The sequence below is a fragment of the Cyclopterus lumpus genome, chromosome 16 (genome assembly GCF_009769545.1).
Source record: "Cyclopterus lumpus isolate fCycLum1 chromosome 16, fCycLum1.pri, whole genome shotgun sequence".
Lineage (NCBI taxonomy): Eukaryota > Metazoa > Chordata > Actinopteri > Perciformes > Cyclopteridae > Cyclopterus > Cyclopterus lumpus.
Window position 1 is genome coordinate 9,417,723 of NC_046981.1, and position 26,310 is coordinate 9,444,032.

General features: G+C 43.3%; 2 protein-coding genes across 4 annotated transcripts in view; one reads left to right on the top strand and one right to left on the bottom strand.

Annotated features, from left to right (window-relative positions):
* The first annotated feature begins 1 nt into the window (after position 1).
* On the top strand, positions 2-10,659 carry LOC117745834 (ataxin-1-like). 2 transcript variants are annotated; one of them, XM_034554385.1, is made up of 3 exons: positions 2-450; positions 3,988-6,020; positions 6,558-10,659. In XM_034554385.1, exons 2-3 carry the CDS (start codon positions 4,218-4,220, stop codon positions 7,260-7,262), a joined length of 2,508 nt encoding a protein of 835 aa, XP_034410276.1. In that variant the 5' UTR covers positions 2-450; positions 3,988-4,217; the 3' UTR covers positions 7,263-10,659. The 2 variants fall into 2 exon arrangements, with proteins under 2 accessions (XP_034410276.1, XP_034410277.1); XM_034554386.1 differs by lacking the exon at positions 2-450 and adding an exon at positions 2,011-2,090.
* Positions 10,660-11,687: 1,028 nt separating this feature from the next.
* itga8 (integrin, alpha 8) overlaps positions 11,688-26,310 on the bottom strand; it is a 35,103-nt gene continuing 20,480 nt past the window's right edge. Inside the window, exons 16-30 of one of the 2 annotated variants that reach the window (XM_034552970.1) lie at positions 24,272-24,327; positions 23,696-23,853; positions 23,420-23,551; positions 22,555-22,622; positions 21,831-21,978; positions 21,044-21,136; positions 18,493-18,572; positions 17,908-17,988; positions 16,959-17,064; positions 15,573-15,731; positions 14,049-14,165; positions 13,819-13,932; positions 13,351-13,452; positions 13,132-13,254; positions 11,688-13,051 (exon numbers count right to left, since the gene is read on the bottom strand). In XM_034552970.1, coding sequence (XP_034408861.1) covers positions 12,962-13,051; positions 13,132-13,254; positions 13,351-13,452; positions 13,819-13,932; positions 14,049-14,165; positions 15,573-15,731; positions 16,959-17,064; positions 17,908-17,988; positions 18,493-18,572; positions 21,044-21,136; positions 21,831-21,978; positions 22,555-22,622; positions 23,420-23,551; positions 23,696-23,853; positions 24,272-24,327 — 1,627 coding nt within the window. In that variant the 3' untranslated portion in view covers positions 11,688-12,961. Of the gene's footprint in view, positions 13,052-13,131; positions 13,255-13,350; positions 13,453-13,818; positions 13,933-14,048; positions 14,166-14,265; positions 14,580-15,572; positions 15,732-16,958; positions 17,065-17,907; positions 17,989-18,492; positions 18,573-21,043; positions 21,137-21,830; positions 21,979-22,554; positions 22,623-23,419; positions 23,552-23,695; positions 23,854-24,271; positions 24,328-26,310 lie in introns of those variants that run through there. The other variant, XM_034552971.1, reaches the window with a different exon arrangement.

Genomic DNA, 26,310 nt, shown 5'->3' on the forward strand with positions numbered 1-26,310 from the left:
GAGGGAGGGAAAGAGAGAGAGAGAGAGAGAGAGAGAGGGAAGCAGCCAAGCAGAGAGGGAGCTGGCGGTCTGGTGGCCTTGCATAACACACGTTGGAGCAGCCTTGAACGCAGGACTTGGTGTTAGCTACAGCAGAGGGGGACTTCCTTTACCGTCAGCCCGTTGCAGCCGCAGCGGAGCCTCCACATCGGAGAGTCGAGAGAGGACGGCAGAGCTGGAGCAGCTCCAGCACAGGCTGCGGGAGGAGAGAGCGGCACAAAGGAGAGATTCAGGAAGAGGACTCCTAGAAAACACGTCTCCAACACACAGACACACACACGCACACACACACACACACACACACACACACACACACACACACACACACACACGCACACAGACACACACTCACACTGAGAGGCAGGACGACTCATTGGACATGCTCTGCAAGCAGTGGCTGTGGAGAGACTGGTGAGCTATTCTTAGTACTCTAACCAGAGGAGGGGGGGTTATCTGTTCCTCTTGATTTGTTGCATAGTAGTATTTTCTGCCCTACTACTACTACACTCATGCGCGCTGTCATTCTAAAGCCCCCCGAGGCTGCACCCACAACATTTGTCCAGAGTCTCAGTTGTGGGCATCGTGGACCCGGTTTGGTTGTGGCTCTGCTCGTACACTGTGTGATTGGTGTGTGTCGGGCAGCGATGCAGAACTCTGGAGTCATTGTGAAGACAAACAGCCTGAACCACTGCCTGTTCTCACTGTCTGCTTCAGTCTGCCACACGGTCGGTGCGCCTCTTAAAGGCACAGGCACCACTGTTGTACAAAGAAGGCCAGCACAATGGTTCTATCGGTATTAGAAAAAAGCAGTACACTGTATTGATCTGCTATGTGGTTAAATCAGCTGTGTGTTTGTAAGGGGGTTAAGGGGAGGTCCTACTCATATGCAGCAAATCCCACATACATACATACCCCCCCCCCCCCTGTTTCAAGCTAGCGAGTTCAGATTGATAATGATGTTTTTGTTTTCTATATATAGACATTTGCTGGGCCTTCACTGTGTATATATGACTGGTCTAGCAGGTGAAACAGGATTTATAGAAGTATTGACAACAGGTTTATACCCCCCCCCCCCCCCCCCCCTCAGGGCCATTGCATTAGCTTTTTGCATGCATCTTTTGACACTAAAGAATTGTATTGCCTTTCTATTGTTTCCTTGCATCATTCTGCTGCAGAGAAATGCTATTGCTATGAAGCCGTGTGGATCTATGCGATGAGTAGAGCATGAGAGGAGACTCTGTGCACAGGCGGAAAGGAGTCAAGGTGGAGGACTGGAGGAGCTGGCGACTACTGCGTAAGAGAGGAGATTTAACTCTGCTGTTGGAGGGGGGGGTGCTCTCACCTGGAGACAACAGTGAGGCGGTCGAATGAAAACATCTCATCTACTCTCCTGCCTACACAGTGACGACAGACAAACACCGCTACACAAACCTATTTCTTAGGTTTGTGCAGCTTTTCATGTGGGAGTATGAAAGAGGATCACATGCAAGGCTGGCTCAATCACTATGTCTGAGCTGGAAAAAAGAGTCTGTGTGATGAGCGTAACAGCGAGCGTCCTGTCCCCTCTCCCTCTCTGTTGGCATCCCCAAGCTTACCGTTGTTCTCCATAGTATCATGTCGGCCATAATGTTTGTTGGTGTCAATAGTCTAATAATAGGTCGATGCTGGAACATTTTGTGAGTCTTTTGGCTGCTGTGTGCGTGTGTGTCACTATGTGCAGAGAGTGCTGTGTACAGGTCATATGAGGAAAGGAAAGACATCGTCTTCCAGGGCATCCTGTGTCTGGTGGCAGCAATGGTGTGTTTTGTGCGGCCGTTTGAAAATCAAGTAATGCAGGCTTTGTCTTCCAGTGCTGCTATAATCATAGGAGGTACTTGTGCTTCAGATGTGATGTCATGACAGTGTTGACACGGTGTTGCTGAGGTGGGGTTGTTGTCAGTGAGCGCTGCTGCACAGTGTAGCTCCGGCTGTAGCAGCGGCTGTGTTGCTGATCGGGAATCTCTCAGCGTGGCGGGGGCTATGGCGCTCTGATGCTGCAGGCGCTGCTCAATGTGGGTCAGGAGAAGCAGCACTCTGTCTTCTCCCCTTTCCCCATTCTCTTTCACTTTTTAAAAAATAATTCCTAATCTTCTTTCTTCTCTCACTCCCCTCTTACTCCTTTTCCTCCTTTCCTCTGTCATCTTACATTGCCTTTCTCCCTCTCCCCCCACACACTCTCCTCTTTCTGTTTCTCTCCAGCTCTGCTGCTCTCCCCCTTTGTTACATCTGGTGGATCCACCAGGCTCTATGGTGAGATGAATTACAGGTTTTTGCTGCTTTTGGATGCAGTGACCTTGTCAAAGCCAACATTGGAGGTAGATGCATCTAAATAGAAATTGACCAAGGTCGCCTTCTGTGTCGTCGTCGCCCCCCCCCCCCCCCTTCTGTCTTTATGTAACATGTCTGTGGCTGCCTGCTGTAGTGAACCTCCTGTAATATGAAAATACAATTTAGCACTGTCAAATAACCTAGCACCTCTGAACGTAATGTAGCTGTAGACAAATGAATGGATGGATGTGTGAGTTTGTGTCAAACACTCCATCTCTGTGGTGCCTCTGGCTAATGAACAACTCGGAGTCGTGTGCATTGACCCACAGATTAACCTGCAGAGAAGAACAGTCAGTCTAAAAAAAAAAAAACTGAAAAACATGAGCTAATGGCAAGAAAAATGCTGCTTGTGGTTGTTGTTAAATGATTGTATGCACTGCACATTGTTTGTGGTTTCTTGTGTGTGCATGTATAGGATACATTAGCCTACATATGAATCTACAGTTGAGTCAACACGACTGGGTTTTGGGGCAGCGCTGCAGTCAAACATTGATAATGGCTTGCTGCTGTTGTGGCTTGTTGACATAGTTAGTTTAGTTACCTTTCACTAACTGTACGTCATGATCTCCACTAACGTCCACATTTCTTGCTCAGAATAAAGACCCTTTGTCAGTACTTCCCTCATCCTTCCGCCTGTCTCTCACTAAACCAAACTCAAGGACCTACTCACTCATTGTTTGTTGTCCACTTTGTATTCCCTTAAACTTTGAAACACCACTCAAACAGTGTAAAGCGGAAAGCCTTTATTAGAATATTTTTTTGAAGTACCCATTGACGCTTCTTACAGAATGTCCCATAATCAAATTTCAAGCCATATTGTTTTCACTTAATTGTTCTGATGAGCCCACTGACCCAGAGTTCCTGCTTGGAGGTGGATGTTATATTTTTATATTTAAAGTAGCCCCACCGACTCAACACAAGACAAGGGAGTGTTAAAACAAAGACATAAACATAAGCTCCTCTGAGGCTGTTACTCTGTGCTGTTATCCGCTCTGCTCTGCTTTCTTACTCCAGATCCTGGAGCCAGATTACAGCCAACAGCAACGCTCATACACATCAACGTGCACACTCACCCTAGACACACTAACATGGCAGTTCAGGAAACCCCTGCTTTGTTATGGGCACATGAAATAGTCTTTTCTATGTTCTGTAAATGTTGACGCGTACCATTGTACTGCATGTCACATGGAAATGCTGGTTGAGTTGTGACACAGTAGTTCTTGAGGGGCATCTTCAGAGATTCATTGTGGAGAAATATTATGTACACAGAATGGCCTTCGTGTTGTGCAAATCAGATGCAGTCATTTTACAAGAAACAAAGAACAACACCTCCACAAACATGAAAGTGGTGACTTTTCTCAGGGATTTGCATTTGCAGCCCTGCAGGAACATTTTGCGAATATGGTTCATAAACACAGCAGTGCAATTAGACTAATGTTATTCAATTTAGTAAAGTAAAGTTTATCTATATAACCAAAATATCAGAAGCTGTACCTGGAGGGATTCAAAAATCTAAACGGCATAGGATTTAGACTCAATTTAATTTTCTTTTATCTGATTTGAGCTCTTCTCTGCCATCAGATTCCTGCCGACGTTGTGGAAGAGGTGGATCAGTCAGAGATGATTCCTCATGAAGTCTATGGAGCTCATTTTGTGAGCTGGAGCTACTCCATCTTCTCTGGTCTGAGATCTGGAGCCGTCTACCAGTGAGAGCCAGAGCCACACAGCACACAGAGAGGCAGAGGGAGACAAAGAAAGACCCAGAGCAACCTAAACGCACTAACTGGGAATATTAAAACCACACTGGCACAATGAAATCCAACCAGGAGCGAAATAATGGATGTCTGCCTCCTAAGAAGAGGGAGATCCTTGCTCTGGAGCAGAGGCCAATGGTCGTAGCCACAGCAGCACCTCCAGCTGCAGTGGTTACTGATAGTCCACACACAGAGAACCTAGCATGGCTGGCAAGTGTAGCCAGCGAACGCTGCAAATCCAGGGACGCAGAAAGCCCAAGATGTCCCATCTCCTCCACTTCCTCCTACTCTCCCTCCACCTCTATCCCTTCCTCGACCACTCCTCTGTCTGCGGTGCCCCTGGCTTCTCTCCCTGCAGTTTACCCCACAGCCCTTCACCAGCAGGCCGGGACTATCCAGTTTGCTCAGCTGGGACCCAACGTTCAGTTCATCAGCTCTGGGCCCTACGCTGGCTACATCTCCTCTCACATCATCTCCGCCAATGCTGGCTCTGCACTTAACAGCTCTACCATGGCACAGCGTCCCCAGCTGGATGGCTACACCACTGCCCTCATCTCCCCCAACACCAAAGGGGAGCAGCAGTTTCACATAGGCCTCTCTCCCACAGAAATGACTCCTGTGTCGCTTCCTAACTCTCCCCAAGTCACCAGCCAGTACATTCATCTGGACAGCAGAACACCTCTGGCTGTAAGCGGAAACACCATCACTTCACCCACAGCCCACCTCCAGCTCCACCCTCACACAGCTGTCCTCCCTCAAACGCTAACCCTGGCTCCCTCCCAACTTTTGGTACAGTATGCAGATGGTTCAGTTGGAAAGAAACCAGAGGGGCATGCTAAGGGTGTACTGAATGGGGAATTTGAGGTGGTCAAACAGACTAAAACTCCCAGTCATCATGTGAACCATCAGCATGTCCAGAGCTATGAGACCAGACATATCCTCCTGCCTGCAGACTACGGCCAAAACCCTTCAGGACTCCAGACCTCCTTGGTGCTGTTGGCCCAGCCCAACCATGGAGCTGAACGGGAAACTGGCTTAAATAAGTTCTCATTTGTCCAGACTGAGAAAGGAGGCATCTGTTTGGGGAAACCAGTGTCGAGATCCTCCTCCTTCACCTCCCTCTCTTCCTCAGATTTGGTTAAGTCTGTTGCTCCTCATACAGTCATCCAGACCACTCTAGCCCACGAGGAGCTGCCAGCCAGTCTGTATTCCACCACACAGCCGCCCATCATTGGCTACATCACCAGTGCAAATCAGCATGCTGTCAGCTACCATGCGGCGCTGCCTCAGCACCTGGTTATCCCCAGTGGTCAGTCCCTCCTCATTCCAGTCAGCGGCACCAATAACGGCACCGAAATTGAGGTGAGTCGTGCTGTCAGCACCCTGACTGCTACGACTACCCCTCATATATCCACCGCCATGCCGCATGCCTATCTGGCCACGGCCCTGTCCAAGTGTGAGGCGCTTGGGCCAGATGGAAATCAGCCACCCCCTGCTGTCGCTCAGGCACCAGCAATGCCAGTCCTGCCCTCGAACCCGGCTCCGGCCATGGTGGCAGCTCCCTCCCCAACTCCTGCTCCTGTCCCCAGTCCCGCCCCTGTTTCCATCCAATCCTCCCACTCCATTTCCTCTCCTTCTTCCCCTGTGGCACTTCCTCCGTTCTTCATGCGAGGATCCATCATCCAGCTGGCCGATGGGGAGCTGAAACGCGTGGAGGACCTGAAGACGGAGGACTTCATTCAGAGCGCTGAGATTAGTAGTGAGCTGAAGATTGATTCCAGCACTGTTGAGCGTATTGACAGTGGACAGAGTCCTAATGCCGTTGTCATACAGTTCTCAGTGGGAGAGCTCAAAGCCCAGGTAAGTTATTCCACATTCATCATTCTTGTATGCTACAGCTTTGGAGCAGTCTTTGGTGCCAGTGATGAAATAAAAGAAGATAGCAATACACACGTAAATAAATAGTCACCAGAATTCTGTATTCTATCTGAATGTAATGGTAGTGATGAGAAATTGATGAAAGGGATCCACGAGTGATGAGTGCAATTGAGCTCACGATGTGCATTTTGCATAGCAATGTGATTTAAAAAAAAAAATGGATGTATTCGACAATACTAAGTGTTTATTAGCTGTGCGAATAATTAATGAATGGTTAACAGAGTCGTCCAGAAAAAAGCTAAATTAGTTTCCCTTAAAACCTGGGAAATGTAAAAATGTATCGTCGCACTTGACCGATTTTTTTTTTTTCATGTGCAACCGAAATGGTCACACTCTGGAGCCATGCAACAGAATGATTTCCGAGAAGCATAATCCCATACAACCGATGTGTTTGTTTTATAAATCCTCCACAAATATTTCAAAGCTAACAGTGTCCGTTGTGCATGTGCTCATCTGCAGGTGTGCGTGGAGGTGCTGCTGGAGTATCCCTTCTTTGTATTTGGCCAGGGCTGGTCCTCCTGCTGCCCAGACCGGACCACCCAGCTGTTTGAGCTCTCCTGTGCTAAGCTGTGTGTGGGTGATGTATGCGTGTCGCTGACCCTCCGCAGCTTGAGGACCACTTCAGTAACAGACAGCCAGGCTTCGGGGACCAAGCTGAAGACGGGTCACTTCTCTGACTCTTGTCACAATGTGGATCCCCCCGTCGTGAAAATGAGTCCTAGTCCAAATGCTGCAGGCAGAAATAGCGGCCCCCCCATGAAGGCTTCCAGTGCAGACAGGCTGGAGAGGGACCAGGTTATTGGACCAGGATCAGGACAAGGACTAGAACTACTATCGGGATTGGGACTAGTTCCAGGACCAGGGGAGGGGATCTATGGAGCTGGAGCAATGCTGGCAGTCTCTGGGACTGTAGAAGTGAGACAGGAATCAGTGAAAACAGACACGCCTGCCCTTACCAAAATACAATGCAGTGATCCAGAGAGACCCAACGTTCGCAAGAGACGCTGGTCAGCTCCAGAGCGCGACCAGACTGAACGAGCTGAGGAGGAGCCTCCTCTGACTCTGCCCAAACCTTCCTTCATCCCTCAGGAGGTAAAAATCAGCATAGAGGGCCACTCCAGGATTGGGAGTGGAAGGTGCTTGAATAAAAGAATAGACTGTTGAGAGAACTTCAAGGAGTTTTGATTACCTGTGGTTTGCTTTGTGTTTGATTCCCTCTCTTTCCAGACTACTGTAATATACGCTGAGTTTACACAATATTTACACGTTTTTCTTTTTCTTTTTCTTCACACAAGTCTGATATCTACAATGAAGTACAGTAGAGCACCTTCATAAGCGGTATCAAATACGAGATCAGTGCAATCATTGCTTAAAGCAAAAATGAATGCGGCGTGAATGTTGAGCATGAATGGAAGTCGGACACCTGAGAGACTTTTGACTTGCGTGTCGCACATCATAAGCTGATTCCCCTTCGTCGACGTGGCAGTCGTCCATTCCTCTTATCACACGAACAAGCACAGACCCCAATGTCAGCGTGTACAAAGTGGGTAACCATGTTTTGATTACCAACCCGTTTGTTTCACTGTCAATTTGGTTTGTCGTGATGTTTATGGGCGTTTGAGGTCAAAGGGAGATCTGCGTTTTAACGACGACGCTCAATCACCAAGGCGGTGATCTTTGCTGCCTTGAGTTTCTGATGAAGTTTTATTTAATTACATTACGTTTTCATTTTCATACCGTTGCAGATGTGTGCGCTGCCGCAGGTGCCTGTGTGTGTTTGTGTGTGTGTGTGTGTGTGTGTGTGAGTGTGTCTGTCTGTGTGTTTTTCTGTGTGGCTGTCAGATGGAGCGCAGCATTAAGGTGTGTTTAAGTGGCCGTAGCTGTGAGCTCCTTTGTCCATACAACCTGCAAATATCAAGACTGAAAAGGCCTGAATGTAAGTCGCTGAATTAGTCTTCAATCAATGTATCATTTGATCCCATTGCTTTAAAATGTGTGGGTGGCAGCAGTTGCACATGTGTGCTTTTCTCTGATGAAGTTCCTGCGTCAAATTTTAGCAAATTTATGTATGGACTTGTACTGCAATATAAACTCTAGTTGGTCGAACTGCATTCATTTATTATTTTGCTACTTGAGGGCAGCGCTGACATATTTTATATGGCAAACTTAGAAAACGATTGAGCAATTATACATCAAGCAACACAGATCATTATTCATTTGGAGTCATCGTTCAGGTGGTCTGATAAATAAAGTCCAGTTGACCCTACTTGTTGCTCTGTTTTGGTCTCAACCCGCTCCTGAGGGAAATCTCTGGCCCTTGAGTCACTAAATTCTCCATCTTGGTCACCAGCTAGTTTCTAACTCTGTTTGCCGTTTGCTGCCGTGCAGGAAGTGTAGAATGGATTCATCAGAGCATTTCACTGAAACAACTACCTCCTGCGCCTCAAATCCACCCTGGTGAGAGAATGTTGCAGGCCATAAAACCAAAACATTGAGCTGAAGGAGGCTAAACAGCTTTGCAGAGCTAAGAGGAATGGCAGAGTCTGGTAACAAGAGTCTCTCTTTACATTACACATAACCATCATAATAACAACAAAGTTAATAAAAACATGCTGCTGAAAGCAACTTTAAATGCAAACACATCATAAAACAAAGATAAATATGGCATATATATGTAGTTTAGGGTAAAACCTATTTTCCTCAATGCTGGCATGCCTTTCTTAAGTCCATACCTGTTATATCAGAGTATGGCTGTTTTGATTAAAACTGCTTTTTTTAGTAGAGCCATAATACATATTCTACAGTTCATACTCAGGAACCGTGTGTATCTGTAAGTGTGTGTGTGTGTGTGTGTGTGTGTGTGCGTTGGTCTGAGACAGCAGGTGTTTGTCCACAGTCAATGTACGTGTTTGTGTCCTGAGCAGCAGCACTTTGATCAAGCATCCAGCAGGTGAGTGTGTGGCGTCCCTGTTCCTCAGCTGTTAGATGTAAAGAAAATAACCAACTGACTGTTTTGTATCCGTCCCACAGGGATATCATTGAGAGAAAACATTATATACCAGGGCAGGGAATGTAAACACACATCTCAACTTTATTTTTGATGACTGACAGAGCTACTATACCGAGAAAGAAAGAGTTGTAGAGCCAGCGAGAGTTGATCATGTACAGTAAGTTGTATCCTAGAGAGTGTACAGTGTGTGTGTGAATGTGTGTGTGGGTGTGTGTATAGATATTCTAACCCTTATGTAGCCTATGTACTGTATGTGCCACAGCGCCTCCTTCTTCAATCATTCCATTAACTCACCAATATCAAGTGCTCCTGCTATCATTTCGGTCAGTTCAGGTATTGATCTAATGTTCATGAATGTGCAGCAGTTCTTTGGAAACATCGACGTACACCTGGCCTCCTCAGAATATCATTTGACTTGCACACTGTAACGTGTATGTGAACTGCAAATCATAATAGCCATTAACTTTGATAACTCCTGAAAGGTGTTTATTGTAACCCCAGTAACCAGACTGTTCTCCTCTGTGTGTGTTTGACTGCTCAGGCGTAACACTGCCCAGCGACTGTTCTTCACCAAAATGATGTGGTCTTATCTCCTTCACTGTTGCATAGTAGAGGTACTGTTTCATCAGTGGGTCTTTGTAGTCATTTCCTCTCTCGTGAGCCTGGCCTGTGTTTGTACTTTTTAAAAGACATTTTAATTTTTCAATTACAGACCTGCAATGACATCATGACACAGACAAATCTTTAACATCTAGGAATAATGCTTAAAAGGAATAATCTCACATTTTCGCGGAAAGACACTTTTTCGTATTCTTGCCGAGTGAGGCGACTCTTCAGCAAGAAAGCAAATAAGCACATTTCCCCAAAATGCTGAAATGTACCTGAAAGGCCATGCACACCCACAAAAGCTCATAAATATGCTTAAACTGGGCCACTTAAAATTTGTAAGAGCCTTTCTAAATAATGTTGAATATGGTGTATAAGCACCGCCTTGTGGTAATCTATGGAATTGCACTTTGTTATATGGGGTGGGGGTGGGGTTTAGTCTAACTATACACAGAAGTAATGTACAGCATGTCTGAGAGAAACTGTACTCTATCAGTACAGGATCTCAGTGATTTGTAAATAGCCAAAGTCTTCCATTATAATGTTGGTATGACCTTGCTGACAGTGGAGAGGATACACACTGATCCTGATGTACAGACCTTTGAAGTGAAGTTTAATTTAAAAAGTACATCATTTATTTGAAAGAAATACAGGATATAGCGTCACCTAAGATATTTGTCTTTCACACCAGCTCAAAAAACAGGAAATTATGGGAGTAAAAGACTTAAAAAAAAAAAAAAAGGATTTTGTAAATCGGTCTGTTTGTTGGATAAATCTCAGCCAAGATGCAGTATGTCCTACGTACAGTATGTCGTAAGTATCAATAATGTTCCCTTATTTTGATGGTGTTGAGGTTTGCTAGTCAGATACTGTTTAATCTTTACTTCAAATGTTTGATTTTACATTTGATCAAATATATTCAAAGAAATAAAAGTCTAAAGAATAACTGCGATATGTCTCTTCTTTTTGTGAAAAATGATTAAGACAGAAAAGGTGTGTTTTGGAAGCACTTTGTATGTGAGTATGTGGTTTATGTGCTTGTGATAAACTTTGATGCCCGATCAGGACTAGGTCCAAATACTAGGATAGTTTGTTGAAAAATATTTACATACATGGACTACAGTGAAAACATTGATAACCGAGTCATGGTATAGCATGTCATGAAAGGTTATAGTATTAGAAGACATCGTAAAGTATATTGAAATAAGTCACAGTATGGTATGTCATCAAAGTCATAGTATATGTCAAGATATATTATGATAAAAAGTCATAGTATAGAATGTCGAAAAACGTCATTTAAAAGTCACAGTACATATTTAAAAACATCCTGAACAAGTTAATATTATAGTATGTCTAAAACAGTCATGAAATAAGTCATCTTGGTGTATAAAAAAAATGTCTTGAAAAATAAATCATAGTAGTGTATGTCATAAAATGTAATAGAAAAGTACTCGACCGGGTGAGCGAGGTCGCCGGGTCACTGAAGAGAAACACACAAGTTAAATGCATATGACGTCACATGGATCACCACGGAGTTGTTTAAATCATCGCCACAAGAGGTCGCTGTCTTGCCTTTTACACGTGAGCCACACGTTTCACTGTGCTGCTCATCCAGGTGTATTTCTACATTGCACCACTTGGGGGCGCTAGAGTGCTTCCTCCGAGGTGGAGGCATCAGCCTTGAAACTAAGTAGTTATTAGATATGACTGACTGGACTAGATTTTAAAAAGTGGTGGCTTCAGATACCTTCACAACTACATGTCTATCCATATGTACTTTGACTCATTTTCAAAGCATGTTCGATCGATCATATTAAACTTGTATAAATAATGTGTTAATGTTGTTTTTCATGCTGTGTTTCTCGGCTCTTTTTTTTATCAAAATGCATTCATGATTTCCTCTCTTAACATCACGGTGGAAAGGAAGACATCGTACAGTTCAGTTTCCTAATATACAGCAAAGGATTCGACTGAATAATTAAACAACACTTTAATCAGATAAAACATCAGTCTAGATATAAAAAACAAATATGACTAAAACATGACCTATACAAAGTTATTTAATTTTGTAACGCTGTGCACGACACATTAATAATAACAATGGACACACTGTTGAATGCCATAACGTACGTGCAGTGATGTACACAGACCGTCTACAGCGCATTTTTTTGATCCTATTTTTATTTATCTTTACAGCTAGTTTTTAAAGTCTTATCAACCGTCACGTTAAAAACAAATCCCCAAAAAACGACACAAGCAAACCTTGAAGTAGCAGGGCGGGGCTCCGGCTGTTAAGACATGGTTTGTTATCTCCAAAATAAAAGTTCTGAAGTAATTCTATTGAGATAATAAGTTAGTTATTTGTCCATTCACTTGTCAAAACTAGTGTGGTGAGGAGTTTCTGTAAACCAGTCCTAACTGCTTCTAATAATTGCTTTTGTTGCTCAGCAATAATAATATCTAAAATACCAATTAATTCATAAACCATTGAAACATTAAGCTCTAATAAAATAATGCCAGTGTAAACAAGCTTCAGTATCACGCAACGCTGAAATATTGCACATACATTTATAAATATAGACATCAAATTTGTGCCTTTGTGTTTATGCATGTGGCTGCATCTGTGTGTGTGTGTGTATGTGTGTGATACATCTGTAGACCAGTTAGTAGAAACCTACTGTAGGATAAATTAAATCAGGTGGGAAATAATGAAAGGATAAAACAAGAGGCACCTAATAAACACACACATATGTACAGTTCACACAAACACACACACACAAACACACACACACACACACACACAGAGATAGACACACACACAAACACACACACACACACACACAGATAGACACACACACACACACACACACTTGTGCATAGATCTCAAGTATCTTTGTGCCCCACTTACACAGACACAATTTAAAGCATTGTCTTCACAACAAAGTCCATTCTGTCGTACATTTCGGTGCTTCATCACGATGGATAAACAATGGACGTGTGTGTGAGATTGAGCCTGTTAAGTGTGTTTTAGCCCCACTTCGGCTGGTTTGAACCTCGTTCTTTGGTCCCAGTCTGTGCGGCGCTGAAGTCTTCAGTCTGTGAGTTTCATTACCGTAGAGGTAGAAGACCTCCAGCAAAGAAATGTAGGGTCCGACTAACACAGATCTCAGATCTGATTTAAGTTACTCAGAAGGGGCACGTCCCTCTCAAACCACCGTCCTCCACTCTGGAGCTGTCGCGTATCGTCTTAGGCGTCCCCTGTTTGATCAGATGTCAGCTGCTCCTGGTCGGAGACGTTATCGTCAGCTGGTGGCCGCGCCCGGTCAAAGAAACCACACTGAGGGAAAAACATTATCCCGTGAGTGTAATATTGGATAAACAAACGACCTCCAGGAATGCTGGATGATGTGCACCTACCTTCCACATAGCTAATGTTAACATAGCCAGCACCAGCAGCCCCAGCAGTATGGCCAGGATGATGACCCAGAGTGGAACAGCAAACGACACATCAGGAGTACCCCACAACACCAGGGTCCCCATCTACAGGACACACATAGACACGGTTAGGGGTCCGGATGCTGATACATGGCCCTTTTCCTCAAAGACACACACTTCTTTTCTGTGCCTGCATCTTACCGAGGTGGAGTGTTGAGGCAGGGTGGAGGGTTGGATGCGGTAAGGCAGGGCGGTGACTATGAAGGACACGGTAGAGTTGAGCATGTAGGGGTCGTTACGTCGCTGTGAGACAAATGTAACACGGTTATGTGAAGGTGCAATTTGAGCGATCACATATTTTAAATATTATGTTGCTGTGTAAGACAATTTCCGGAGTTTAGCTTGAACTTGGAATTTTAGCCTTTAATGTAACATGGACGAGATGTCCCCTAAGTACTTAATGCAATGATAATTTGAACATCTAAAATATACAATTCCATGACAACTGGCCCAACTCCACCTGCTGATGACGATCATGTGATGTAATCAAAATTGCTCCAGAACTGCAACTAAATGGACCCCTTTGTGACATTGCCTTCTTAACTGCTGTTTTAAAAAAAGCAAAGCATCCAAAAAATGATCAACAAATATTCAGGCGAAGACACTGACCTGCAGGAAAGTGTGCGCCCAGAGTCTCGAGCGGATCTTCACCACGGCGCTCTGACCGCGATCCAACCGGCCAACGATGCATATGATCTTCAGACAAGAGATATTGGTGCAATTCTGTGGAGTACAAGAAAAAACACAGAGCAGAGAAAAGCAAAAGAGACATTACACACTTGTGAATTACGAATGCACATTTGGTCCCTTGAGGGGATGAACATGTATGTGAGGCTCACCAAGGTTTTACCGGCATAACCTTCAGCGGCAGAAGTGGATCGTTTGTGGCGATGAGAAGAAGCGCTGGCGTTCCTCAAGAAGCCCAATAATTCAGGTGTGTCCTGGAGAGAGGAGATCTGAGAAAGAAAACGAGAGTCGTCAACGTTGACTCTTTAACTTTTTGCATTTCAGCAACTCAATTCAATTCAATTCAGTTTATTCTGTATAGCCCAATATCACAAATGTACAATCTGTACACATACGACATCCCTGTCCCAGGACCTCACATCGGAACTCAGCTGGTAATGATTCTCACAAATGAGACATAATGAAGCAAAATACAAAGGAACATTAATAATTAATTGCTTCCCTGCTCACAATCAGATGTGTTATTTATTTTAGTAAACCTTCTATAGCATGTGTTCGTGCCTTTTATAGGACATTTATTAGTTAAAATATACAGATTATAACATATTGGTGGTTTAGTGTGGTCTGTGCTGCACATGGGCCCTGATGCAGGCCAGACAGCCGGGGAGAAGGGGGTGGATGACCTGAGGACAGAGAATGCGTATAAAAACAAAATAATTCAAAGATGTTTTAAGAGAGGTAATAACATACCAGGAAATCACCAGCTGTGGAAACATGTGTGAAATTCAGCGATCTGATCAAAAGGTGTTTTGTTAAACGAAGGCGATGTTCTTCCAGCTGACAGCCAACGAGACAGTCACAGCTCACAGACAACAGCTAGATATTTTAACTATTTAATTAATTCAGTTTACAGTCACTTTAGACCGGACATCAGAAAAACGTTCTTAAATGATTCATAAATTTTCTAAATAGTGATCAACACATTTTCCAATAGCTGACTGATTGATTAATTGATCGATCAATACTTTTGTAGAGGCACCTATTCAGTGGGAGGAGCCGGGAAGAAGACAGCATGGAGCTCCATGCATGTTCACTTTTGAAATAACAGTCCTCACCGTCAGTGAGAATCAATCAGTCTCGGCTACACCGGGACAGACGGTGATTGGAAGATGATGGGAAATTGGAAATGACCAAATCAGGAAGAAAAAAACACCTGACCTTTAACCACACTCTGTGAATACGGCTCATTTTGTTTTCATATATGATTACAGCTTCACTTTCTGACATAATTATAGACTTTTTTTTTTTAAATCACTGCATGTTTTCTTTTTGAATTACTCTACAGATGATATCATAGATATTGGGAACCATTTCATCTCTAATTTCTGCTAATAAGCATAATACTCCATCCCCCATCGCTTTGAGCCGACTGGCAAAAACAATGGAAAGCAGCGAAACAACGGGTACAATTATGTTTTAATTAAGCAGATATGAATTATGGAGAAATGGATAGATGAATAGGACGCTAGCAATATAACAAATACAAGTCTGAAATAGCAAAGAAAGTAGTTAGAAATACTATTTCCACTGCAGGAATTATGTCCATAATTATTTATTTGAGTTTTCAAAACTGTGTCAGCATTACTGCATGTACATGTTCATATATTGGTGTTTACCTGAAGGCCAAGTGGGTTGAGGCTGGTGTTCGTCCGGCAGCTAATTGGTCCATCGGTTTGAATCTCCATGGCATACAGCAGGTTCTCGTCACGGAAACGGGAAGGCCAGCCGACCTGGAGCTCAGCATCCCGAATACTGCTGGGACCAAAGTTATGGAGCTGGAGCCGGAGAGAGGGGAAAAGAAAAAAAAAAACATAACTCTTCTGTCTTATTAGTAGGTATCAAGTGACTTTGGTTATAATCAGGTTATCATAACTGTGGGATGATGACACAGGCCACCTGTGTTTTAGTAAAGATAATAGTAATGCAGCCTTCACTCCCTGGGGATCACCTGGCTCATCATTCCACATCAAAATTAGGATGAATGAATTATGTTTCCTCTCCTTTACACACACACACACACACACACACACACACACACACACACACACACACACACACACACACACACACACACACACACACACACACACACACACACACACACACACACACACACACACACACACACACACACACACACACACACACACACACACACACACACACACACACACACACACACACACACAGTCATTAACGCTGAAGCAAGTCATCCAAACAGGACATGATCCTGGTGCTGCGGGGCAGGAATTCTGCAAGAGAAAAAAGAAAAGAAAACTCTGTCCTCTCTAACTATAAGCAGCTGTCTACTGGGAAAAGTACCACAAATGAAAATCATTATCAGCTGCAGGACAGACCAGACACGGCTACACTCCAATTCAATGATGCAGCCGTCCCTTTAAAACAAAAATAAATCACATGTATGGTACACAGACGCACACATGCACACAGCCCTATTGTCAACTGTCGCCAGTCAGTCTGCAATACCCCCTCCTTCTATCTATTTGTCTGTACCTCTGTTTGACCTTGTTTCCCCCCTCAGTGATGATTACTCATTGCACTGTGTCCAGTCAAAGACAAATCTTCTTTTCCTTCCTTCCTTCCCTCCTTCCTTCCTCCTTCTTACTCTCCTTGCTCCCTCCTTCTCTGCTTTCCCCACCTTCACTGCAGTAATTAACTACTGAGCTTGAGACCTTTGATCAGCCAGAGCCCAATTCCTTATAGAGCTACTGGTTTTACTGTGTGTGTGCGTGTGCTTGTGTGTGTGTGTTTGTGTGTGTGTGTGCGTGCGTTGCCGTCTCCTGCACCTTTGTTGTAGCCTAATTTACAACTTGACACACCTAGTTTTCTGTTCTTTTCATCTAAACAGTCTGCGACAGGAGACCTGCTTTGTTACCAGCAACAACAAAACCGAAACAACCCAGCCTTCTGCTTCTTCATCTCGTCATCTTCACATGAACATCAGCTGTACTGCCGTGTTTTGAACCAGGACGTGCATTTACCTCATAGATGTGCGTTACTTGCGGCCCCACGTCGTCCTCTTTGACCGGCTTCTCTTTGGGCTCCCAGCGCGGGAACGGCAGCACCACCTGAGAGGGATGAGACACCCTGAAGAGAAAAGAAACAGACCGGTGAACCTGATGCATATACACACTGATAAACAAGATGCTTACAGAACATATGAATGTTGACAGTGGTGCAAAGGCACAGTAACTTTGGAACATACCTATTTGATTTGGTAACTCAGACGACTGAAGTCTTATTATAGATTCATTTGGAATTTGGAAGACATGTTTTGCATGAGGCATAAAAGACAGGATTTTGGCCACTATTTCTTACAGTGGGTTTGCACTAGGATGGGTGATGTCTAGTTCGTGGAAGAGAAATGACCGCAGAGAGAAATAACTATGTCATTGTACTGTAGAGAGTAGAAGATAGACTTCTGGACTTGTCCTTTAACAGCTACTGTAAGTTTATAATTGAGGTCATAGTTAGTTTCATATTTTTTGTCCTAGACATTTTCTTATTCAATTCAACAACACAAACACAAGAACTTGTATGTCCTTGCATCTCAACCCAGGTCCTCCACTGTTTGTATGCAGCTGACCACACCCAAACAAAGCCATGGAAGACTCCAAAAGTGTGTGTTTGTGTGTGTATCAGTGGGCGTATGGGGCATACATGAACTTGTCAAAGGCTCACAAGCATCTCATGTGCACTTGATTAGCTCAAATGTATTTCTAGAAACGTGTGTTCATGCTGTTGTCCATCTGTATATAAACATGCTCTGCAAATACAAAAACATTATAAAAGGGGGCAGTAATATCTTTCAAACACCAGAAAGTTGAAAAAAGATCACGTGTATCTTTGTGAAACAGACACGGAAACAAAGACGGTTGTCACTCTGTTTCGAAGACGCCACGCTCTCACATGCAAAGATGCATGACTCACCCACGCAAATCAAGCTGAGCTTTGGCAATGATGGACAGATTCAAACTGACTGGGTTGCTGTCGGAGTTATCTTTGTTGGAGCTGTGGAGAGATTCAAAAGGAGTTGGATTAAAATCTAAAACAAAAACACACATCACGCTGACTATATGCCCTACATTGCATATCAATTTGCACACATTTCACAGAAGGCTATAATACAAACAATATATAGAAGATATATAGAAGCAAAGGCTCATATTTAAGCTGTATTTTTATGTTCAGCTGACTCCAAGAAGAATTTCCCTGGTTGTGGGTTTGGCTGACATTTAACCGTCCATGTCTAGTGATGTGAAATCGATTCAGTGAAGCAAACAGTGGACATGTTGTGTAGAGCTGGTCTTCTCTCTGGAGCTCCTCCGGGCCATCTGCCTTCTTCTGTCTCTGCGGTTAGTTTCATCAAACCACAGCGGCGAGATCAGGACACACACACAGAACTTATTTAGATGGCTCAGAAGACAGACAAACAGCTCTTTGTGTGTGTGTGTATGTGTGTGTGTGTGTGTGTGAGATATTGGGGGTATGCGTGAGAGTTGGTGGGCGTGTCACCTGTGGATCTGTAGCTCAAAGCTGATCTTTGGTCCTGCATCTTCCAGCCTTTGGACAGAAAACCTCAAACCAACAGAGAGCTGAGTGTGGAGAAAACACAAAAAGAGAGAATGTATCAAAAACATGTGACAGGAGAAAGAGAAGTTGAACTGAGAGGAAAGAAAAACAGAAATAAGATACATTTGTACATTAAAGGCCACGAAAAAAGTGACTAGTAATAGATAGTAAAATCCCTGTTAACTACAACTCTGATGTTACATTGGGTCTGTGTGTGTGTGTGTGTGTGTGTGTGTGTGTGTGTGTGTATAGACAACAGAATAAATCTAAAATCTGAGACAATCCAGACTACACAAACTTAAAAGCTAATTTTAAGTTTCTTGTCTGTCCACAGTTTAATTCCTGTCCGCCAGGCTAACTCAAAACACATGGAGGACTAAGTTCATCGTCATCTGTAAAACGAGATCTGTGTGTGTACGTGCTTGTCGCCGTGTGACAGTGCGGACGTGCATGTGCACGTGTGTGTGAGCTAACAAGTCAAACACATGTTCCAGAGATGGAAATGACAACATGCAGACTCGCACTACCACTCCAGGAGGCAGGCCTGTCTGTGTGTGTGTGTGTGTGTGTGTGGGGGGGGATCTAAAGAGACACCAAAATGAGTATGAGTTGTTTAGACAGAAGACATCACTATCAGCTGTGGTGATGCTCCAGGAGGAAAACAGCCCAACAACAGTGTGAAGAGGTCAACTTAGTCTCCTTTAGGCATCACACCCCAGCTTGAAAGGTGGCTGTTAGAAGAGCGTTGTTTCATTTAGAAAGCCCACTAGCTGTGGTCAGCTTGAATTTATGTTGGTTACAATGGATTGTACAATTTCATGGTGGAGAAAAAACTATCAAAACATCCACAGAAACTCTCTCAAAGCACTCTTGCAATGTTGTCAGATTGTCTGCTGTATTTTAATTCCAAATAATCATGTTTTTTTTCAAAACATGGCTAAATACACTGCTTCTGTCTTGGGGTTCTTGCCCTCCTTGAAACTACAAAGATTTGCCACAAGCAATTTATTTAACCACATTTTGGCAATACTGAGAGAAATGGTGTATGCCGCAGCAGTAGCTTAACAAACTTCTCAGGGCCTCATGATGCTTTTTGTCAGCCATACAAAGTTGTCACAATTGGTGTCTATCTGAACAAATAAGAATTTAACCGCTAAAAACCTGAATACAATTTGTCATTTTGACTTGACGAAGCTGCAACTGGGATTGAAATGTGTCCATTATAAGAATACATGTGTGGTTTGGAGTTAGGGTGCAGGCATTGCTCTTTTCAATAATACAGATTTATAATAGCCTTGCTATTAAGTGTGCATATAACTGCACATCATGTGATAACGAAACAATTTAAATAACTATTTTTTTCTGCTTCGAATCTTGGAAAAAAATAAAATGTTGTGAAACAGTAAAACAATATAATCAAATCCCCACAATAGGATTCCAGTGATGGTCAATAAAGGATTATTTTAATTATGACAGACCTACAATTTTATAATTCATTGATTTCTACCAAAGCTTTTGCAAAATATGCTAAATTCTGCTTAATGTCACCAAAACTAATTGAACAAAAATTAAAACAAAAAGAAACAGAAAAGAATCAGAGATACAGACACGCATGCACAAATACTGAAGCCCAAACCAGCTTTCTATCCTCCGACCCTGCTCAGTGTTGTGCCACAACCGTGTCACATGACACAACAAATGAACTTCAGTGATGAGAACTTGCACCATTGAACAGTCTTTATGGGGTATATGGAAGTATGTTCTGTATAAGGTAACGGATTCCTGTACATCCAATAGGGCAAGGGGAGAGAAATATGGGAAACATCTGGACGGCTGGGGAGCACACGCAAACACTTACACACTCACGTTCACACACACGCTCTCTCACACACACACACACATACACACACACACAAACACACACACACATGCACAAGCCATGTCCCTTTCACATGCCTTGTTGTGCTCTCCTCCACCAACAGTGAAACATGACCACATAATGGATTTATCAGTATCCCATGTGTTACCTCCAGAGCTCAAAGGCACCTCTGTGACGACCTTGACACCTTTAGAGAAACCCTACATTCACAGGAATACACACACTGGATCACATACGCACACACTGAACCACATGTGACATGCTTTGTGGCACACATACGAACACCAGTGTGGTAGAATTTCATGTAGGAAAGAACCACTCTTTATTTTACAAAGCCTTGACTTCCTGCATGTGTCATCCATCCAAGAGCTAAATAGATTATTATTATTAAACACCACACACACACATACACACACACACACGCATACGCACACGCAGTGTGAAGCATAGTCAAGGGAGTGTGTGGAATGAGGGTCAAGGTGGTGATCAGTAATCATTCCAGACCATCAATCAGTTTGAATTAAACCTGAGGAGTAACAGTCGTAGCATCTTAGCATGGAAATGGTTGTTTTAATGAAATTGTGTGCGTTAGTGCTTTTTTGTGTAAAAACTTACCTCTGTCCCAGCCACCATTGGGTTCCCGAGGTCACACACAACCCTTCTGGAGTCATTGACCATCTTGTACTCGCAGTTCAGCTGAGATAAGGACTAGAGAGGAAAAAGAAGAGGGGAGAGAGAAAACGACAAGCACAGTGAGTGAGATGATGAAAAATTGAATGAAACGGACGAATAAGAAGAGTCAAGAGGGAAAAAGAACAATGAAGGAACGTATCACACCATCAAAGGGGGAAGGGAGCGAGGGAGTGAAAAAGAGGAGTAATGGGACGGGGGAAGCAGGAGAGGAAGAGTGATGAATGCTCTGACAGTAACAACCTCATCAATCAAACAGCCCCATTACACACTCATTAGCGCACACGCGCGCGCAAACACACACACACACACACACACACACACAGCCGCTGACCCTATCCATTTCCGTACTCACTAATGTAGCTTGTAAATCATGAAAAGGGCTTTTGGGCTGTTGCCAGTGAAGCATAGCATGCCGTGCCTTAATCTCTCCAAACAAACACACATAAAGACACAACAGGATGTGATGTCATACTGTAACTGCAACTTCAAATAGCTCACTTCCTAACTTCGTATGATAATTTAGCAAATACAGTACGTCACACTGGCGCTGCCTCAATCCTAATGTCCATTTTCCTACTGACCCCTCAACATAAAAAAAAGATGTCAGACACGTGTGTGTGTGTGTGTGTGTGTGTGTGTGTGTGTGTGTGTGTGTGTGAGTGTGTGTGTGTGTGTGTGTGTGTGTGTGTGTCAGTGTGTGTTTAATTACCTCCACTCTGCGTTCTACTCCAATATAGTCAGCCTCTGGTGGTATCAGTGTGTGGAGCTCCGTCTCATAGGCTCCCTCTCCTCGGTTCACCGCAGTAATGGTCAACATTACCAGATTGTCGTCTCCAATAACCAGCTCTGAGCGGTCCCTGTGTGTGTGTTTTATATTTTTTTTTAAAAAGAGAGAACAGTGCACAGAGAAAATAAATATTTCAGTCATGTAGAGGACACAGAAAATAAAGCACTTTGCTGCAGTTACATAAAATGATCTCTAACTCTACTGTGTTATAATAATAATATATATATTTTTATTTTTGGACCTTCTTGTTTCATGTGCAATCTCCTCAACTGCATGGAATGAAATACCCCTGACCCCAAAAATAGCATATGTGTGTGTGTGTGTGTGTGTGTCAGTCAGTGGGTGACAGGATGTTTGTATAACGCTGCCATGGAGATATCGTACAGCTGGAAACACTATAGAGAGTATAGGCTAATTCACATCCACATCAGCACACAATCACCCCCCCACACACCCACACACACACAGACACACAGTGAATGGAGTTATAATGTGAGCGGCTTCAGCGTGTACTTTTCTCATTGTGTGAGGAATAACAGACACACTTTCTTTAGTTTCGCTGTGTGCATGTGTGTCTGTGTTTGGCCATGTTAAGTGTTGAGTGTTTACAGGTTGAGGTCAGGGGGCGTGGCCATGTCAGTCTTACATGCTGGCAGAGAGCTGGAGGTCGGGGATACAAATATTGTCGTCACCGCAGTCCAGGAGAATGTAGGCCTGCGAGAAAAAGGGGCACAGAGAGGGGTATTGAGGAAGTTGTAGAAGTACACTGGACATCATCATGAAACCAAAAATAGAAATACATGTAAATGCAGGTGATATATACATACAGACATATAGACTCATAACATGCACACTACCAATCTACTTTTCAGGTCCTGCACAAAAGAGTATATTTGGGGTTTGGTTCGCACCCAACTTCGGGCTAAGGATGGTTGTTTAAAATAAAAAATATAATAATAATAATAATAATAATAATAATCTTTTCTTCTCTATGGTTTCTACACTTCTTGCACTTTCTGCAAGTGGAAGAGCAGGCAATGTGTGTTCACATATTCTTAATCAGGCTTGCTTCTTTGCCAAATAAGTAGTTTTAAGTAGGTCCAAAGCTAAGTTTTGATCGGAAAAGTCCAGCAAACATAATTTGATCAATCCTGTGAAAAGGCAAAGTTAAGCTTGATATTTACAGGTTAGGTGTTTCGTTGTTTTCATTTCTCATCAAAGATTTGAGTCTCTATGTGCTCTGGTCCGAGCTCAGTCTAGTCAAGGATGTTTCATTTATTCAGACCAATATGTGGTCACAAATGTGCCTCTTTATAATATATGCAGCATATGACACCTTCTTTAGACCCTAGGGAAGAAAAACTCCCCAAAAGAAACCCTTTAAGAAGGGGGAAAAGAAGAAACCTCAGAAACAGCAATTGAGGAGCGAACAACATGCAATTGATGGAAGAGAAATTGCAAAATGACAATATGGAAAACCAGGATAAAATATGTACTGTATATGTACTCACATGCTCTTGAAGGAATGTGCTGCTGTAATGGTTGAGGACAGGTGGGAGGTTTTGGCCATGAACGGGTGTAGCCAAGCTGTAGTTCAGAGCCAGTGAGATTGGGGTCAATTTGTCCCTGAAATCCTCCTCCTCCTGAGACAGAAACAGAAAGAGGTGAGAAATGTGCAGCAGGTCAACTTTGTTTGGTTTGAATAGTAGTAGCAGTTGCACAGCTGATACACAACATTTTGCAAAAGCTCATGTATTTGTGTTTGAATATGTGCGTGGTTCGCTTACTCTCAGGTAAATGGTGTAGCTCAGACATGCATGTGGGCTGTTGTGTCCCAATTTTAGCAGCCCAGTGCGCTGAGGCTGCTGGGTGTCCAGGAACAAAATTCTCTTGACTCCACCTCTGGTGCCTTTCAACCAATCCAGCTGCAGCTCTGCTCTCAGGTCTGGACAGAAAGTGGTGATACACAGATGGCGATGGATATGGAGTTGAGTTGAGAGGAAAGCATGAGTGTAGTGACAGTGAGCGTGAATAAGACGATCCAGCCAATTAGACACTCCTTAACTGTTCTAATCCCTTCGCGTGTGCACTTGTGTACTTGATTTCCCATTTGTAGGCGTTTTACTCAACAGAGCATCATTAGATAGTGGAAACAATGCACTTTAAACCTCCACTGCATGTGTCTGTTTACCCTATTCTGGTTTCCACCCTCCCTGTTGCCCTTGTTTTTCATTCTGATTGGTGGGGCAGAGGAAACTCTAATGAGATGTGCATTGGCGGTGGCTCTGACTGCTGTCCCAACCTCTCTACGTGTCCCCTTTGCCTCCCTCTCTCATTCCATCACATTGTGCACAGCTGCTTACCGACAGCGCTGGGGATCCCCACTCCACTCACTGCTGCACACACGTCCACCTTAAGACTGGAGGAAGAGAATATCGGAAGATAAATAGTGTGAACTGTTAGAATATTGTACGACACACATATCTGTCTGTTGACAATATGTAAAGTCCAATTCCTATTGGCACCTCTAATTCGGAAATATGTACCCACTCATTATACCATAAGTCAGGATATTACTGTAAACCGGTAAGCCATGCAAGTTTAAGGGTGGCAGCTCTAACAAAGTAACTCTAACTAATAAGTACAATAAGAGCTTGCTTAATTTTTTATGTTTTATAGTAAATTATTCATTGTCAAAAGCTTTGAAAATAAGCCAATACGGAGTCTTTACTAGAATGTGTATTGTAAGTCAGAATGGCATTATGCTGTTTTAGTCATTTAGTTCTGTCTGTTAGTTCTGGAAATATGATCATTTACATTTGACTTTAGCATTATTAAAACATGTATGCAGTGCATGAACGTGGTTTATATTAATTTCTGTTATTTTATAAGCCAATGCCGGCTTGTCATATATGCTGCCTATATATTTCCGCATGAGTTACACCAAAAATGAGGTGCCTTTCACAGCAGTGACTTATTTAAAAATAAATTAGGACTGCACACTATGCTCCAATGGTATTATTAATTCAATGCAGACATTTTTCAACCACTCTTCCCTCTAATGCATGACAAAATCATAAAAAACTAACTATTAACTAAATACATTGTCCCTAAGCAAGGCATTAATTCCTTCCTGTGCTCCAGGAGGCAGTGGGAAATACCGCTGAGGGCCCTGTGAGCCCCTCAATTAGACACACAGACATGGGAGACTGGGAAACATTTCTGCATTTCCTCTATTTTAGTGTGTATTAACGTATGTGTAAGATTGTGTGTGTGTGTGTGTGTGTGTTATCACTTCTCTAATCAAGAACAGGAAAGTGACTCCCACACAGGGAGCTCTGCACTGTTAATATGGACTAATCTTAGGAAGCTTACAGACGCAATGCTCCTGATTCTGAAGTCTAAGCAATATGAGGCATGAGGGAAATGACTTCATACGAATATTGTTTGTTTGGTTTCAGTCCACAAACTCCAACTTCCAAAAAGCAGATGTTGGATGGCTGATGCTTGTGTGTTTGTTAATAATTAGTATCCTCATTAGATGACACAGTAATGATGAGGTAGCCTTCCTGATGGTGATGATGTGGGATGCAGATGTGCGTGTGATAAAATACAGGTTTCTATTTTAAAAATGACTCCCATAAATCATGTTGACCTCTGCAGGTGGTTTCATGCATGTTGAATATGTGTTGCATGTAAGCATGTGTGTGTTTTGTGATTGTGGGTGTGTGTGCTCAAGTGTGACTCTAATAAGCACTGTGTGTCAAACCTAAGCGTATGCAGTGCGGAAATGACCCCCATTTTACTGACAACAGCTCTGCTGCTTGGTTAGTCATTACTGTATGTAATTTCCCCCTAAATGCATCTGTGCTCCACCACCCTACACACTGCTAGACGGCCCTCCCTTCAAATAGGAACACATCAATCCCTCTCCTGACTTCCCCAGGTTCGCTAAATGAGTCAGAAAGAGCATTTAATTCAAGACGGGTCATTACGGAGCTGCCACTCCTTTTCCACCACTCCTTCATCCTTCTAGACCCAGTGTGGGCCTCTCATGCATCACAATTACATTAAAAACACAAAGCAAAGCATCAGATTTTTGAAAAATGATTTCCCTGCAATCTTTGAAAAACCCAGAAGGTGGATTTAGCACCTTTTGGTGGAGCAGAAACAAGCTGTTAACCCAACATTGACATATAACCTCCTAAGTTGAAACATGTTAGCAAACAGGTGCCTGTTCACACATCCTGCAGACACGGGGCAACACCAGCATGTATTTGGATATCGCGTTTCAGTCCACCTGATGAATTTGAGTTGAATCATCTCTCTCCTTTCAGCTCTGGTTTTGGTCTCCACCAACTCCTGAGAAAAACATCCTGCTCTTTGCAGCTCTTAGTTGCAA

Coding starts and splice junctions, on each gene's coding strand:
- LOC117745834 (XM_034554385.1), top strand. CDS start 4,218: ATGAAATCCAACCAGGAGCGAAATAATGGATGTCTGCCTCCTAAGAAG. Junction 6,021..6,557: donor TGGGAGAGCTCAAAGCCCAG/GTAAGTTATTCC, acceptor GCTCATCTGCAG/GTGTGCGTGGAGGTGCTGCT.